At 40.2% G+C, this 17217-nt stretch overlaps 1 protein-coding gene across 4 annotated transcripts in view; it reads right to left on the bottom strand.

Moving 5' to 3' along the window:
• Positions 1-16247, bottom strand: part of syk (spleen tyrosine kinase) — a 31143-nt gene extending 14896 nt beyond the window's left edge. For 2 of the 4 annotated variants that reach the window (XM_014145127.2, XM_014145138.2), the window contains exons 1-6: positions 15953-16247; positions 6872-7344; positions 5144-5304; positions 3025-3163; positions 1913-1997; positions 1399-1427 (exon numbers count right to left, since the gene is read on the bottom strand). In XM_014145127.2, the coding sequence (XP_014000602.1) occupies positions 1399-1427; positions 1913-1997; positions 3025-3163; positions 5144-5304; positions 6872-7273 (816 nt within the window). In that variant the 5' untranslated portion in view covers positions 7274-7344; positions 15953-16247. 4 annotated transcript variants of the gene reach the window in all.
• Positions 16248-17217: the final 970 nt, after the last annotated feature.

Raw genomic sequence — 17217 nt, 5'->3', positions numbered from 1 at the left:
GAAGGTAAGCATTTGGGAAATTCCTTCTCAGTATTTTATCATGAAGTACAGTACAGTGTGAAAATATGAGAACTTGATTGATAGGATGAGTGCTTGTTTGATAAAGTAAAGGGCAATAAAGTTTATAAAAAAACAACACTTTCTGTATTATTGAAGACTAGACCAAACACCAGATTGATGCATGAAAAAGCTCATAGGCTTGCCTAAAGTATTCACACCCCTTGACTTTTTCCACATTTTGTTGTGTTACAGCCTGAATTTTCAATTGATTGAACTGAGTGGCCTAGTTACAGTTTTGGCTTAAATCGGCTTGAAAATCTATGGCAAGACTTGCATATGTCTGTCTAGCAATGATCAACCAACTCTTCAAACAGTGCTTGAGGAATGTTTTAAAGAATAATGGGCAAATATTGCACAATCCAGGTGTGCAAAGCGATTAAAGACTCACCCAGAAATACACACAGCTGTAATTGCTGCCAAATGTATTGACTCAAAGGGTGTTTAATTTTCCACTAATAAAAAATAACAAAGTATAGAATTTTTCTTCCACTTTGACATTGGAGTATTTTGTGTAGATTTTTTACAAAAAACTTGACAACACAAAATGTGGAAAAAGTCAAGTACTGTAAGCGATGTATTATATAGTGAAGTAGAGGGTTTGTCACGACTTCCGCCGAAGTCGGCTCCTCTCCTTGTTCGGGCGGCGTTCGGCGATCGACGTCACCGGCTTTCTAGCCATCGCCGCTCCATTTCTCATATGTCCATTTGTTTTGTCTTGTTCCATACACATCTGGTTTTCATTCCCCAATCAATCTACATGTATTTAGTCCTCTGTTCCCCATCATGTCTTTGTGTGTAATTGTTTTTTGTTACGTGATTATTTTTGTCAGGCGCTGCACATTTGTTATAGACCGTGTTTGTGGCACTAGTATGTTTTATGTGCTGTCGTTGTTGACCGGTATTAAAGTGCGCCTGTTAAATATACTCCGCTCTCCTGCACTTGACTTGGCCTCCCATATACGCGCCTAACAGGGTTCATGTTATTTATGTCAATATGCCAGTGCTATCAACAAGTATACACTGTATAAACTGTGTGTTTTGCAGGCATCTTTTAAATTGACATTGCTTATTGAAAAATACTGTTTCTGTGTTTGCTCTTCATACTGGGGATTCAAAAAAAAAAGAAGTAAAATACTATTTCTCATAAGACTGGATGTCAACCTGGTTGGTGTAGTTTATGACAATGTGTAAAGTGCCAAATGATATCTGTTTCTCTTGATTTGTCAATGATTATACACACACACACACACACACACACACACACACACACACACACACACACACACACAGCAAGAGAGAGCAGTACAGTAAACACAAGTAAAGTGGAGGAACACTTACATTATTATAGCCTGCTCGTCCAATACCACCTGCACAATGAAAACAGTCGGACACGTTCACTCCCATAGTCATGTAAACATATACACAGTATAATGATTGCTCTATATGCTGTCTATTAATCTGTCTAGTATACATCTATTATTGCATCGATTTATGTATCAACTATTAAACATCTGTCTGTCTGCTTGTCTGTCTGTCTGCTTGTCTGTGTGCTTGTCTGTCTGTCTGTCTGCTTGTCTGTCTGTCTGCTTGTCTGTCTGTCTGCTTGTCTGTCTTCTTGTCTGTCTTCTTGTCTGTCTGCTTGTCTGTCTGTCTGCTTGTCTGTCTGTCTGTCTGTCTTCTTGTCTGTCTTCTTGTCTGTCTGCTTGTCTGTCTGCTTGTCTGTCTGCCTGTATGTCTGCCTGTATGTCTGTCAATGTTTCTCTATTGGACTCTATCTACAGTATTTCTCTCTCCGTCCATATTTCCACATAACAGCTCTGTCTGTTTTTATTACTTGTGAAGGAGTGTGTACCAAAGTGTTCGCCCTCAGGTCGTGGACAGGCGTCAGTCAGTACGCGGAGCAGCCCGTCTGGCTTGTAGGAGTAATGCTCCACCAGCTACGAGAGAAAGCAGCTGTCAGGGTATGTCTCTTTCAGGTAATCAAAAACAGGTGAAGCTTGTGCCTATGTGTTAACGTGCTGTCTTTTCTCCTTAGTGTTTCATTAAGCAACAAGGCCTGAGGGGATGTGGTATATGGTTAATATACCACGGCTAAGGGTTGTTCTTGGTCACAACACAAACCCCCGAAGGTGCCTTATTGCTATTATAAACTGGTTACCAACATAATTAGAGAAGTAAAAATAACGTTGGTTTTTTTCATACCCATGGTATACGGTCTCATATACCACGGCTGTCAGCCAATCAGCATTCAGGGCTCGAACCACACAATTTATAATAGGTACTTAACGACGCATCAAAATATTCACGTAGCCCAAAGAGCTCTATTTTCATGTCATCCAATCAATGTAAACGCCTGGAGTTTCCTAAACGGCATTGGCACTTGGATTAGAACCGGTGGTTTGGTCAGATGACCACACACACCAGTGATGGGTTTGGCGTTGATATGTGACTGCATGAGCAGAAAAGAACCCCATACCTACTGTAAAAATATGGTGGTGGACCTTTGATCTATTGAGGCACTTTGATTACACTGGTCCTGGGGTTCTTGTTTAGGTCAACGGTATCATGAACTTTAGTCATGTACCAGGAGATTTTGGCCATATACCACACCTCCTCGAGACTTAATTGCTTAAATATAATATATGCACAAACTGTTTCGACTGGGAAGCATGCGATAGGCTTTACGCAGTTCTACCTCCAACAAAACAATGCTGTGCGCGCTGTCAATCTGATTGAATCTAGCCCTACACGGCATAAACCTGTCTATCAGGTCTGTATTATATCCTTTATTGGGAGGTTTCCTGGAGACAGATCAAGCCTAATCCTGGACTAAGCATTTTCAATTGAGAGTAAAACTTTTGAATCCAGGACTAGGCTTAATCTGTGTCCGGGAAACTGGCCCTATAAATTGAAATTGTTTGTTTAAAGTGGGACCTTAAATAATTCTACAGTCTGCGATATTACCTGCCACAGTGTGTCAAACTTCTTCCCATCAGGAATGGAGAGCTTGCCAGCCTTGTCCTTATCGATGCGATAATGCATGACTTGTGACCCATGTAGGAGACACAGAGCGTAGGAACCATTCAGGTCCCGCTGTCTGATCCTGGAGGGAGACATATGGAAGAGACACAGATGAACATAAGGAGGTGGAAACAAACTTCCCACTAACGTCAGGGAAGCTACGACTGTGATATGTGGTTTTCACACCTAGCTATCTTCTAAGATGAACGCATTACTTGTAAGGCACTCTATAGTGGTAGCACTACCATCTGTAGGCCTTCCCTGTGGCTCAGTTGGTAGAGCATGGTGTTTGCAACGTCAGCATGGTGTGTGCAACGCCAGGGTTGTGGGTTCGATTCCCACAGGGGGCCAGTACAAAAAAAATATATATATATATATATAAAAAAAGGAATGAAATTAAATGTATGCATTCACTACTGTAAGTCGCTCTGGATAAGAGCGTCTGCTAAATGACTAAAATGTAAGTGTGATAATGTCTGCTAAATGACTAAAATGAACATAGGAAACTGAGCTATGGCACTGAATATAGGTCCTGTGTGGTAGAGTTGGTAGAGCATGGTTGTGGGCTTGATTCCCACGGAGGACCAGTACGAAAAAGTATAAAAATGTATGCACTCACTACTGTAAGTCTCTCTGGATAAGAGCATCTGCTAAATGACTAACATATGTACATGAAAGAGTGCTAGAGTTACAATAAACTAACTTTTATCAAGGTTAGTACAGTGCTTGGATGGGGTAATATTCTTCAGTAGATATGGTGCATGACTACTGTAAACTCCGAAACAATCATTCCTATTGGTACGTGACTGTGTAGGTGATAATTTGATGAAAAGGAACCCCACAACACAGGAAACTGAGCTAGGGTATTGAATATGGGTCCTGCGTAGCTCAGTTGGTAGAGCACAGTGCTTGCAACACCAGGGTGGTCGGTTCGATTCCCACAGTAGGGCTAGTATGAAAATGTATCCTTTCACTACTCTAAGTCGCACTGGATAAGAATGTCTGATGAAATACATTACTACACTAGATGACAACATTGATGAATTGACATTCACAAATAAAAGCTGTTGTTTCATGGATTTCCTTTTTGAAATATAATTACAGAATTCCTTATGATTGCTATGCATTTGAGAATCCTAACAGTAAATGAAATATGAAAATGCATATTTAAATATGAAAATGCATATTTCAATATGAAAATGCATATTTAATTAAAAATAAATCCAAATTTGTTGAAACACACTGAAGTAATGGAAATTTTGGAGGGAAAGGCTCTTGTTTTACACACCAAGGTTGAGGTCATTCAAATGTTATCAATTCAATTCAGGATATGAATAAAAAAATATATAAATTCATTCAAAATAATAAAATAGGACACAATTTTGAATACGTTGAACGCTGAGAAGTAGCTTTGAGGAAAATACTGCAAAAAGCCCCTTCTAGAATGTTCTCATGAGATAAAGTAGAGCAGTCAAACCCCTCCCCCTCCTCTCACTCCCCCCCCCTGCTCTTTGGTCACTCCAGGAAGTCCTCTGCAAACTGTCACAACGGAAACCGCAGCCTGCTTCTCTCTCTACAGCCTAGGCCACTGCTGGCGCCTCGCAGCACAAACTTTTCTTACTATAAATAGTCTAGACTACAGACCTCTCCTGTATGTCTTCTATCTTCTTTTCAGCGTAGCAAATCTACACCACTTTGCTTTTAAACATTTCTTTTTTTTTTTACAAGCTATAAGAGCTGACATGAACATGTCAGAATTGGCTTGGAAAAAGTACCTACAAAGGTTTTTATCATATAGAATTTTCTGCTATGTCATATCCTCACATGATTTTTGTTAGGATCTCAAATAGAATTACAAAGTTTAAGTGAAGAGTAGATCATAGCTACTAAAAGGACTTCACACAGCCATGACACATAGTTTTTTAAGTAACCTTGTTGACTGGTGTTACACCTTATGACAGGTTCATACAATTTTACACCTTACAGTTTTACCCGTGGCCATTCAAAGCAAACCATGGGATGTTACGATAGACAGCCATTGTAATGTTAAGTGGTCCCTTACAGAAATTTGCCATTGGTGCGAGAGCCCATCTGGAGCCGTGATTCAGAGTCCTCGCGTGTGATGGTGTGATGGAACCAGGGCATCTTCTCATGGGCGGTGGTGGCGACCAGCTTCTCCAGCTGAGGTCTCTGGCTGATGATGGCCTGCTCCAGGGCCGCACCCTGAGGACAAAACACAATGACATCTGACCTGTCCCCAACCACTTTATGGCTGCTTCAAGCAACAGGGAAGGTATACCATAATGATAGAAATAGCTGACCCTAGCCTTTTGGGGGCCCTAAGCAAAAATTTGGCTAAACATTTTTGGGAGACCAAAAATGACATTTGACCGATAATTTCCGGCAATTTTATTCATTTTGCCATGAGGCGTAGAGAAGATTTTTACATTTTCTAACTAATTTCATGCAATTCTACTCATTTTGCCATGGTGTGGAGAGAAAAATCTACGGTTTTACAACTCATTTCCTGCTATTCTGCACATTTTGGCATAGGGTGGAGCGAATTTTTTTGCAGTTTTAAACCAAATTTCCTGAATTTCTACACATTTTGCACTGACTAATGTAATGTTAATATGATATCTGAGTGAGCGTGACTAACAAAATCACCCCCCCCCTGTGGCCGGTTGGTAACTTACCAAAATAAAAGGTTTTTGCTGACATATTGAGAAAGAATATTAAAACTGCTGATGCACAACTACATTCAGAAATTGCACTTTATGAACTGTCCTATTGTTACTCAAATTAAAATGAATCCTAATAAAATCAAATCAACAGTAAGTTGAGGCCCAGTCTGAGCCCCCGCCCCCCACCACTTATTTTGCTTAGCGCCTGGGTCCGGCTCTGGTGATATACGGAAGTAGGTTTGAAAATGTAAGCATGTGAATGGTGTTTTTCGTATTGTTTATGACTAGCTTTGAAAGGCAGTGACTATGCTAAAGTGATCATCGTGACTATGCTAAAGTTGCTAGATGTTTTCTAGGTTTACTAAATAAATACCACTTTTGAAGTAAGCAGAACATTTTGCAATGCTGTAAATTGGTTAAAGAGAGGTTTGTACAGTGCCATTTGGCTAGAAACGTTGTCTATTAAAGCATCTCTGTGGTGTAACAGCTCGCCGTGTATGAGGGTCTGACACCATGGAGATTTTTAAATCACTTTTCAAAACCCACCTTTTTAGCCAGGCTTTTATTAATAAGTGATTGTTTTAGACATCCTGTACTTTCTATGCTCTTGTATTTTTGTTTTAATGTCAAGTATGTTGCGATTCTAAATGCACTTTAAATAAAGTTTAATTACCTGTTGATAACAAAGCGTGTTTAGCTGTGACACAACACATTATATCAACAGTAACAAAACATCCTTCATGGCAAAACTGACCAAAGTGTCTTTTAGTCACACTTCACACAGATATGTAGTTATTTGTAATTTTGAGTTGTTGGATGGTGTTATTGCATGTAAATACAAGGTAACTTTAGGCCTACTACAATAGTAACACATTTGAGACAGCATTGGGTCATTTCCCTAACAATCAATCACTATTTCATTTACCTTTATTTTGGTCACTAAAGTTGGTATAGAGTAACAACATGGCATTAAGGTTCACTTCAGGTAAAGTCAGGTGTAAAATAAATACATTAATGAAGGAATAAATCAATGAACCAATGAATAAATGAATGAACCAACCAACCAACTACCCAATGAATCAGTCAACCCAAGTATTTCTACTAACCTGCAGGTTCCAGGTCTTTTTCACATACTCTCTGATCAGCTTCTCCTTGAGGTCCTCAAAAGGCCCCACCTTGGGCTGCATGCCCTTGGGCCTGTTGTAGGGCATCTTCAGCAGACACACCAGCCCTTCGCACTTCTGGGAGTGGTAGTCAATCACATCCACGGGGGTTCGGTGGCTTTTCCCCCCAACGATGGCATACGTCTCGTTGAGCTCCCTCTCTATGGTATAGTGGTAGCACTCCCGTCTGTAGGCCACTGACAGGGCGTAGCCTCCTAAGTAGCTCCGGCTCTGCCGTAGCAGGTACATGCCGTCGCCCATGCCCCCCTGTCGCAGGTAGTCCTCCGCGTCCTCCCGGGTGATGTTGCCGTAGAAGAAGGGCAAGGCATTTACATTGTCGGCCATTTTGTCTGCTGGTTCTTGGCTGCACTGGAAATGCCCGAAAGAAGCTTTGCTATGACTCTCTCAATGGAGACCTACGAGAGGGAACGGATTCAAAAGATCACGATACAGTGAAATGTGCATGACACCTGTTGGTATCCGACTTGTGAGAATGTAGTACCTAACCATCGTTTGACTACACACACACATCTAACCCCACTCAAAGCTTTTGTAAAACCTATTTTACTAATACTTGCATTTACTGATGACAGATATTGTGTACAAGCTAGTACTATGTAACAAATTGTACCAACACTGTTATTACACTGAACCTGACAAGTGCCAGCCATGTAACTACTGTTCAATGGGGCGGCAATAAGGGACCGTTCATTCCATAGACAGAACTTACATCAACATATTGACTATGGCTAATTCGATATGTTGAATAAAAGGTGAATATATTTCAAACCCTACATCAATATTGCTACTGTGCTACATGACTGATACCAGGAAGTTCCAAAAGACAGGACAGCCTCATCACACAGTAACTCTACAGTAAAGGCCTATGTGACAGATGTAGTGTGAAACACACCCGCAACACTTCACTGCATCTCTGAGCAGGATTCAGTGAGCCGTGTTCATACACAGTATGACAATCAGATAACACAACCATAGAGTCTAGTTATTTGGCAGACGCTCTTATACAGAGCGACTTACAATTAGTACAGTCATCTTAAGTTGAGGTGAGACAACAACATATCACAATCATATCAAGTACATTTTCCTCTCAAAGTATTTATCTGCAAAGGCAATACTAGTGGGAAAAGACACGTTTCTTAAATAAGTGCGTTTTTAAGATACTCTTCAAAGAGGTAGGTGTTTCAGACATTTTCAGAAGATCGGCAAGGACTCCGTTGTCCTGACTTTAGGGGGAATCTTGTTCCACCATTGAGGTTCCATGACAGATAAGACCAGAGGTGGCAGAATGGAGTACTTGGGTAAGGAGGTAGGGTTTGAGTATAGCCTGAAGTTAAGGAGGGGCAGTTCCCCTTGCTGCTCCGTAGGCAAGCACTAGGGTCTTGCAGATGATGTGATCTTCGACTGGAAGTTAGTGGAGGAGAGGGGTGACATGGGAGAACTTAGGAAGGTTGAACACCAGGCGGGCTGTGGCATTCTGAATACGTTTCAGGGGTTTGATGGTACATGCGGCTAGCCCAGCCAACAGAAAGTTGCAGTAGTCTAGACGGAAGATGACAAGTGCCTGGATTAGGACCGGCGCCGCTTCCTGTTTGAGGAAAGGTCGTACTCTATGGATGTTGTAGAGCATGAACCTTCGGAAGCGCGTCACTGCTTTGATGTTTGCAGAGAATGACAGGGTGTTGTCCAGGGTCACACCTATTTTTTGAGGTTGGAATTTAGCACTTATAGCTCATTAACACGTAGAGCGCTACGATTGGTGTCAGCTCGTTTAGTCAGTATGTGTTACACCTATGCTGGTTGCCATCTCGTTAGTGGGAAGGTGTTACACCTGTGCTGGTTGCCATCTCGTTAGTGGGAAGGTGTTTAACCTGTGCTGGTTGCCATCTTGTTAGTGGGAAGGTGTTTAACCTGTTCTGGTTGCCATCTCGTTAGTGGGAAGGTGTTTAACCTGTGCTGGTTGCCATCTCGTTAGTGGGAAGGTGTTTAACCTATGCTGGTTGCCATCTCGTTAGTGGGAAGGTGTTTAACCTATGCTGGTTGCCATCTTGTTAGTGGGAAGGTGTTTAACCTGTTCTGGTTGCCATCTCGTTAGTGGGAAGGTGTTTAACCTGTGCTGGTTGCCATCTTGTTAGTGGGAAGGTGTTTAACCTGTGCTGGTTGCCATCTTGTTAGTGGGAAGGTGTTTAACCTGTGCTGGTTGCCATCTTGTTAGTGGGAAGGTGTTTAACCTGTGCTGGTTGCCATCTTGTTAGTGGGAAGGTGTTTAACCTGTTCTGGTTGCCATCTCGTTAGTGGGAAGGTGTTTAACCTGTGCTGGTTGCCATCTCGTTAGTGGGAAGGTGTTTAACCTGTTCTGGTTGCCATCTCGTTAGTGGGAAGGTGTTTAACCTGTTCTGGTTGCCATCTCGTTAGTGGGAAGGTGTTTAACCTGTTCTGGTTGCCATCTTGTTAGTGGGAAGGTGTTTAACCTGTGCTGGTTGCCATCTCGTTAGTGGGAAGGTGTTTAACCTGTTCTGGTTGCCATCTCGTTAGTGGGAAGGTGTTTAACCTGTTCTGGTTGCCATCTTGTTAGTGGGAAGGTGTTTAACCTGTGCTGGTTGCCATCTTGTTAGTGGGAAGGTGTTTAACCTATGCTGGTTGCCATCTCGTTAGTGGGAAGGTGTTTAACCTGTTCTGGTTGCCATCTTGTTAGTGGGAAGGTGTTTAACCTGTTCTGGTTGCCATCTTGTTAGTGGGAAGGTGTTTAACCTGTTCTGGTTGCCATCTCGTTAGTGGGAAGGTGTTTAACCTGTTCTGGTTGCCATCTCGTTAGTGGGAAGGTGTTTAACCTGTTCTGGTTGCCATCTTGTTAGTGGGAAGGTGTTTAACCTGTTCTGGTTGCCATCTTGTTAGTGGGAAGGTGTTTAACCTGTGCTGGTTGCCATCTCGTTAGTGGGAAGGTGTTTAACCTGTTCTGGTTGCCATCTCGTTAGTGGGAAGGTGTTTAACCTGTTCTGGTTGCCATCTTGTTAGTGGGAAGGTGTTTAACCTGTGCTGGTTGCCATCTTGTTAGTGGGAAGGTGTTTAACCTATGCTGGTTGCCATCTCGTTAGTGGGAAGGTGTTTAACCTGTTCTGGTTGCCATCTTGTTAGTGGGAAGGTGTTTAACCTGTTCTGGTTGCCATCTTGTTAGTGGGAAGGTGTTTAACCTATGCTGGTTGCCATCTCGTTAGTGGGAAGGTGTTTAACCTATGCTGGTTGCCATCTCGTTAGTGGGAAGGTGTTTAACCTGTTCTGGTTGCCATCTCGTTAGTGGGAAGGTGTTTAACCTGTGCTGGTTGCCATCTCGTTAGTGGGAAGGTGTTTAACCTGTGCTGGTTGCCATCTCGTTAGTGGGAAGGTGTTTAACCTATGCTGGTTGCCATCTCGTTAGTGGGAAGGTGTTTAACCTGTGCTGGTTGCCATCTCGTTAGTGGGAAGGTGTTTAACCTGTTCTGGTTGCCATCTCTTTAGTGGGAAGGTCTTTCATCTATGGATACAAAGACTGATAGTCCATGAGATGAACATGATCAGTTCATATTTATGATAATGGTAAGATTAGACAGTTGTTCTAAAATTGGGCAATGATAAGTTATTTGTATTGCTATCAATTGGTTATGGCCATTGAATAGCAGGTAATCTTACAGTTTGTGCTTTTAAAGTAATAAGATACAATAACTTTAACAGTCTCCCTCTCATCTTCAAGTAAAACTTGAAAAGCCTTCTGACTTATTGGACTGCTGGGAAGCAAATTAGATTCCTATCTCTGACAACGTTTTCAATGGTAACTTAGCAATTGGTGACGGAATGAAACTGATGAGTCATGCTAATTCTTCGGAGGAAAGTGTCTGAGGTAGTAAGCCTGGACTGAGCATAGACAGGTATTAGCCCTGGCCTGAGGACAGACAGGTATTAGCCCTGGCCTGAGGACAGACAGGTATTAACCCTGGCCTGAGGACAGACAGGTATTAACCCTGGCCTGAGGACAGACAGGTATTAACCCTGGCCTGAGGACAGACAGGTATTAACCCTGGCCTGAGGACAGACAGGTATTAACCCTGGCCTGAGGACAGACAGGTATTATTCCTGGCCTGAGGACAGACAGGTATTAACCCTGGACTGAGCATAGACAGGTATTATTCCTGGCCTGAGGACAGACAGGTATTATTCCTGGCCTGAGGACAGACAGGTATTATTCCTGGCCTGAGGACAGACAGGTATTATTCCTTGCCTGAGGACAGACAGGTATTATTCCTGGCCTGAGGACAGACAGGTATTAACCCTGGCCTGAGGACAGACAGGTAGTAGCCCTGGCCTGAGGACAGACAGGTAGTAGCCCTGGCCTGAGGACAGACAGGTAGTAGCCCTGACCTGAGGACAGACAGGTAGTAGCCCTGACCTGAGGACAGACAGGTAGTAGCCCTGGCCTGAGGACAGACAGGTAGTAGCCCTGGCCTGAGGACAGACAGGTATTACTTATATTCATTACATTTCCTACTGACTGTGAAGTGTACTTTCAATACTACTGTACTGTGGGTGTTTCATTGGAACTTAAGAGGAGAGTCCTATTTACAGTAAGTAGATGGTCAGTCATGACACTCATCCATCCAATAAACAATTTCTTTCCTCTCCCAAGTTCCTTTTTATTGTGGTCACTCACTGCAGACACAATAACACATTTGCGTCATGTACAGTGCCTTCAGAAAGTATTCACAACCCTTGACTTTTTCCACATTTGTTGTGTTACAGCCTGAATTTAAAATAGTTTAAAACTGGCCTACACTTAATACCCCATAATGTCAAAGTGGAATTATGATATTTGAAAAGCTTACAAATTAATAAAAAATGAAAACTTGAAATGTCTTTAGTCAATAAGTATTCAACTCCTAAGCCTAAATAAGTTCAGGAATAAAGAAGTGCTTAACGAGTCACATAATTAGTTTCATGGACTCACTCTGTGTGCAATAATAATGTTTAACATAATTTTTTTATGACTACCTCATCTCTGTACCCCACACATACAATTCATTATCTGTAAGGTCCCTCAGTCAAGCAGCAAATTTCAAACACAGATTCAATCACAAAGACCAGGGAAGTTTCCGAATGCCTTGCAAAGAAGGGCATCTATTGGTAGATGGGTAAAATAAAAAGCAGACATGAAATTTCCTTTTGAGCATGGTGAAGCTATGAATTACACTTGGATGGTGTATCAATCCAACCAGTCACTACAAAGATACAGGCGTCCTTCCTAACTCAGTTGCCGGAGAGATAGGAAACTGTTTAGGGATTTCATCATGAGGCCAATGGTGGCTTTAAAACAGTTACAGAGTTTAATGGCTGTAATAGGAGAAAACGGAGGATGGATCAACAACATTGTAGTTACTCCACAATACTATCCTAATTGTGGAAATAAGGAAGCCTATACAGATTTAAAAAAAAAATCAAAACATGCATCCTGTTTGCAACAAGGCATCTAAAGTAATACTGCAAAAAATGTGTCAAAGCAATTCACTTTTTGTCCTGAATACAAAGTGTTATGTTTGGGGCAAATACAATACAACATATTACTAAGTACCACTCTCCGTGTTTTCAAGCATAGTGGTGGCTACATCATGTTATGGGTATGCTTGTCATCGGCAAGGACTGGGGAGTTTTTCAGGATAAAAAATAAATGGAATGGCGCTAAGCACAGGCAAAATTCTAGAGGAAAACCAGGTTCAGTCTGCTTTCCACCAGACACTGGGAGATGAAGGCCAAATCTACACTGGAGTTGCTTGCCAAGAAGACAGTGAATATTCCTGAGTGGCCGAGTCACAGTTTTGACTTAAATCTACTTGAACAAATGTGGCAAGACCTGAAAATGGTTGTCTAGCAATGATCAACAACCAATTTGACAGAGCTTGAAGAATTATTTTTATAATAATGGGCAAATGTTGCACAATCCAAGTGTGGAAAGCTCTTAGAGACTTACCCAAAAAGATGCACAGCTGTAATCGCTGCCAAAGGTCCTTCCACAAAGTATTGACTCAGGGGTGTGAATACTTATGCAAATTAGATATGTCTGTATTTCATTTTCAATACATTTGCAAAAATGTCTAAAAACATGTTTTCACTTTGTCATCATGAGGTATTGTGTGTAGATGGGTGAGGGAAAAAATCTCTTTAATCCATTTTGAATTCAGGCTGTAACAAAACAAAATGTGGAACACGTCAAGGGGTATGAATAATTTCTTAAGGCACTGTAAGTGACCTAGAAAAAATGCTGACAAACGGTCTCAATTATAACTAAACCAACTTAACCATAGACACGTTGAATTAACGGAGGTTACAAATCATTAACCGAATTTAGTTGTAATTGGTAATGCATACATTTTAGACTAAACATTGCTGGGTTTCTACAAACATTCTACAATGAACTGAAGACAATGGAAGATAGACATCCTGTTGTAGCCTAAAACTAGCAGCCCACCAAAGACAGATAGACGGACGCAGAGGTGTGAACTAGCCTTTTACTGAAAAAAAATTACAACTTCAGGTGCTAAAAAAGAAGAATGAGAAGGATGAATATATAAGTTGCTCTGTGTTCACATAGGACAAGGAGTCAGTACCACAAAAAGATTCAAATAGAAAGCAGTGCAACTGTTTGGTACAAAAAGGTCATTGCTATGGTAACCATGCCCCCCAAAGCAGCACAAGGAGACAAAAAGAATGAGTTGCACATTTTCTTAATGTGCATTTTACAGTTGAATTATTACAGCTATTTTTCCTTGTATTTACTTAGAAATGGTAAAAGGCCATTACACAATAATCTCATGATAAGAAAGTTTGGAACTCTTTCTTGTTTCCAATGAGTACCATTTTTTAAGAAGTTAAGAAATGTCTTGTATTCTGTGAATTAAGAACCAGAACGTACCAACTGTAATAGTGTGAAACTGGAACTACCCGTTTTGTATTCTAAATACAAAGGGCAGAATTTATTGAAGCACAGACTGTTAAAATAACACTCTTTCTGCAACAAGTTATGCTTTATTAAACTCCCAAATATTTATTCTTTCTACATTTCTTTAAAAAACTAAGTTGGACCACATGAAATTACATGGGTATTGATTGTCAATGGAAACCTAAGAAGTCAATCAATTCAATTCCTGTCTAGCTTTTATCTGTAAACTTTTGACCATTCAATTATCTCTCTTTGGTTGTTCCTTTTATATATTAATAGGTAACTGAAATGAAGAAATGTTTTCTAGGTACCAACACAGCTTCCACGCTGTACATTTGCACTACAGTATATTTAAAATGAATTCAATTCAAATACTCCATTCATCCCACAAGGGACAATTATTAAAGCAGGAGTGTTTTATTTAACTGTGAATTGGTGGACTCAAAATCTGTTGTGCATCAACTAAGAACAATATTTGAGTGGATTTCTGAGTATCTTGTACTGCATAATACCTCAATCTATTAATACTGTATTTATTTATATTTTATTTAACCTTTATTTAACTAGGCAAGTCAGTTAAGAACAAATTCTTATTTACAATGACGGCCTACCAAAAGGCAAAAGGCCTCCTGCGGGGGACGGGGGCCTGGGATTCAAAAAATTAAAAAATACAATATAAATATAGAACAATTATCACTAGAAATGAATTATAAACCAATGTGAATTAGAAGAGAATGGATTTGTTATTTCATTGTAGGCCTCCTTTATAACCTGAATTCAACAAGAAGTCAATCAGATCTCACCCCCAAAAATGTTATGAAAAGGTATCCAAACGTGGAAATGAAGAGATGAAAGATTAGACAGTGGCATCACATGTTCAAAATGAGAATGGTTTTGAAGCTGATTAGTCTTTGAAAGTTCAATCGTCTGCCAATGTACATCACAAAGTAGAAATTATTTTAGAAAAATGTATCTTTCTAATGCAACAAAGGCTAGCATTGAGTCTGTGAAACCAAAGATCTTATCAATTGCCTTTTATGAGTAAAACATAAAAACAAAACCCAGGAACCAACATGATACATCTACAAGCTGCGGTGTATCAAGAAATATATGAAAATATCAATTTAATTCTTTAAAGTCTAAGCGGCTGGGGGGGGGGGTTCTACTCTGACCATGGACTGATTTCAATAAGGAAAGGTTCAAGACTGAACTTTCCCTTGAATGCCTTAACTTTAACGTTCCCTTAAATTCCATTATTTTACTTTTAGATGTGTGTGTATTGTTGTGAATTGTTAGATACTACCGCACTGTTGGAACTAGGAACACAAGCTTTTCGCTACACCCGCAATAACATCTGCTAAATATGTGTATGTGACCAATACAATTCAACGCCAAAGTCCTCTCGGGTGATACCTACTAAGTGAGATCTGCCACAAAGATCATTCTCAATTCAGAGATGAATCTTAGGTCAGTACAAACAAATCATCACACCGCCCATTCAAATTAAGTGCTGGAAAAAGTGATAAAAATGAAATAAAATGTTTTTCACCAGCATACAATTCAATATATTACAAATCATATGATTCTTATCCACTGTTATTGTTATAAATCTTTTTTTAAAAGACTGTCATTTAATTTACTCAAGAAATGTTAACACAAGACTTTGTCACTGTGACCAAGCTCATCGAAATGGTTGGCTTGAAATGTGTTGAAGTTTTCCCTCAAAATGTGTTGAAAGGAACGCAGCAACAAAGCAAGACAACACTGACAAAACCCCCCACACATATTTACTTCAAGTTAAAAAAAAAGTGAGGGAATTTAATAAATCTTTGGTAAGACTGCTACTGTGCTGTACATCGTCAGACTACTCCAAGGCCCAGTCTGCTGATCCATCCAGTCTCTCTTCACCCTGTTGCCTGACCCTAAACAATTGACCTTCCTAACAAAAACAACAACTACAGTATTACCATCTCTGACCTCAAGCACAATATGAATCAAAACTTATCCAAACCATTATGTACGGTATTAGGTGAATGGGACTTTACCTTGGAAGAAACAACAACTCCTCTGCTCCACTGCTTCTATCTGTGATCCTGCGCTGAGGCGACCATGTTCGACTGCTAGCGGGCTGAACAGGATGTGAGCAGGTCACTTCAAATGTTGCAACACCAGAAACCGTTTCGTCTGAGGGCCTACACTTTTCAAAACACCACAATACATAGATATCAACTACAACAACACAATAATAAGTCAGTTTACTACTTTAATACATATGTATGATATCCTCTCACACTGCAGTGAAGCACATAATATACAGTATATTGTGAATTGGGAGTGTTTTTTTAGGCTTCCTCATTTTTATAAAAATCGCTAGCTGCTACTTCCTGTCTAAATGACTTTACTTCCCTTTTTTAATCTGAAGCACTGACCAGAGTGAATTTTCTTATTAATGTAGTGACTTAACGTGAACAATAATGGGAGCAGTTGAAAAGTAAAGTGTGAAGAATTGATGCTGAAGCCAAGTGAAATTAAATGCATTTGCTCTCAATTTAGATAAAAGCTTTTTACAATATGTTGCTTCATTTTCTTTTCAATTGGTAAATATGTTTTACAAATGAATCAGATTCAAGACAGTCTTGTTTTTGGTCATACCCTACCTATGCATTAATGTACAGCACTTTATACTCCATACTTATGTAGTTCTAGACTTATTCACAGTGATAGACAGTCAAATGCTGAAGGTACTTGATTGTTGTTAAAAAAAAAACGAATTCATTAAAAAATGTAATTGAAAGGAATTTAATGTTAAAAATGTAAGAACTATCTGTAACTTAATCTTCGATAGTCGGACAGCTGCAAAAGTTATAGTAGACGTCTTTAATATTTCCACCAAACATACCTTGTTACTGTTGTTGTCACAAAATAGCTTAAACTGTTGTGTGTGTGTGTGTGTGTGTGTGTGTGTGTGTGTGTGTGTGTGTGTGTGTGTGTGTGTGTGTGTGTGTGTGTGTGTGTGTGTGTGTGTGTGTGTGTGTGTGTGTGTGTGTAACCAGTCATGTATGCCAATCAAGCCACATTGACTGCACAACTTAGGAAGTCACAGCTGGGGTGCTATACATATAAGCAAGTGATAATGTTTGTAATTGTTGACAGTTTTTTACAAATGTATCTGCTGAACTTTCGTATTAACATATTTTGAGGGTGTTCAGTGGGCATTACATGAATTCCAAGCTAACTATATGGGGAATATACTAATTGAGTATGCACTGTAACTCATTGACAAGTAAAGCCTTACCCACTCATAGAAGCA

The sequence above is a fragment of the Salmo salar genome, chromosome ssa01 (genome assembly GCF_905237065.1).
Source record: "Salmo salar chromosome ssa01, Ssal_v3.1, whole genome shotgun sequence".
NCBI classification, from domain to species: Eukaryota; Metazoa; Chordata; class Actinopteri; order Salmoniformes; family Salmonidae; genus Salmo; species Salmo salar.
Note: the sequence above shows the minus strand (reverse complement) of the source record. Positions and strands in the feature narration are given on the sequence as shown.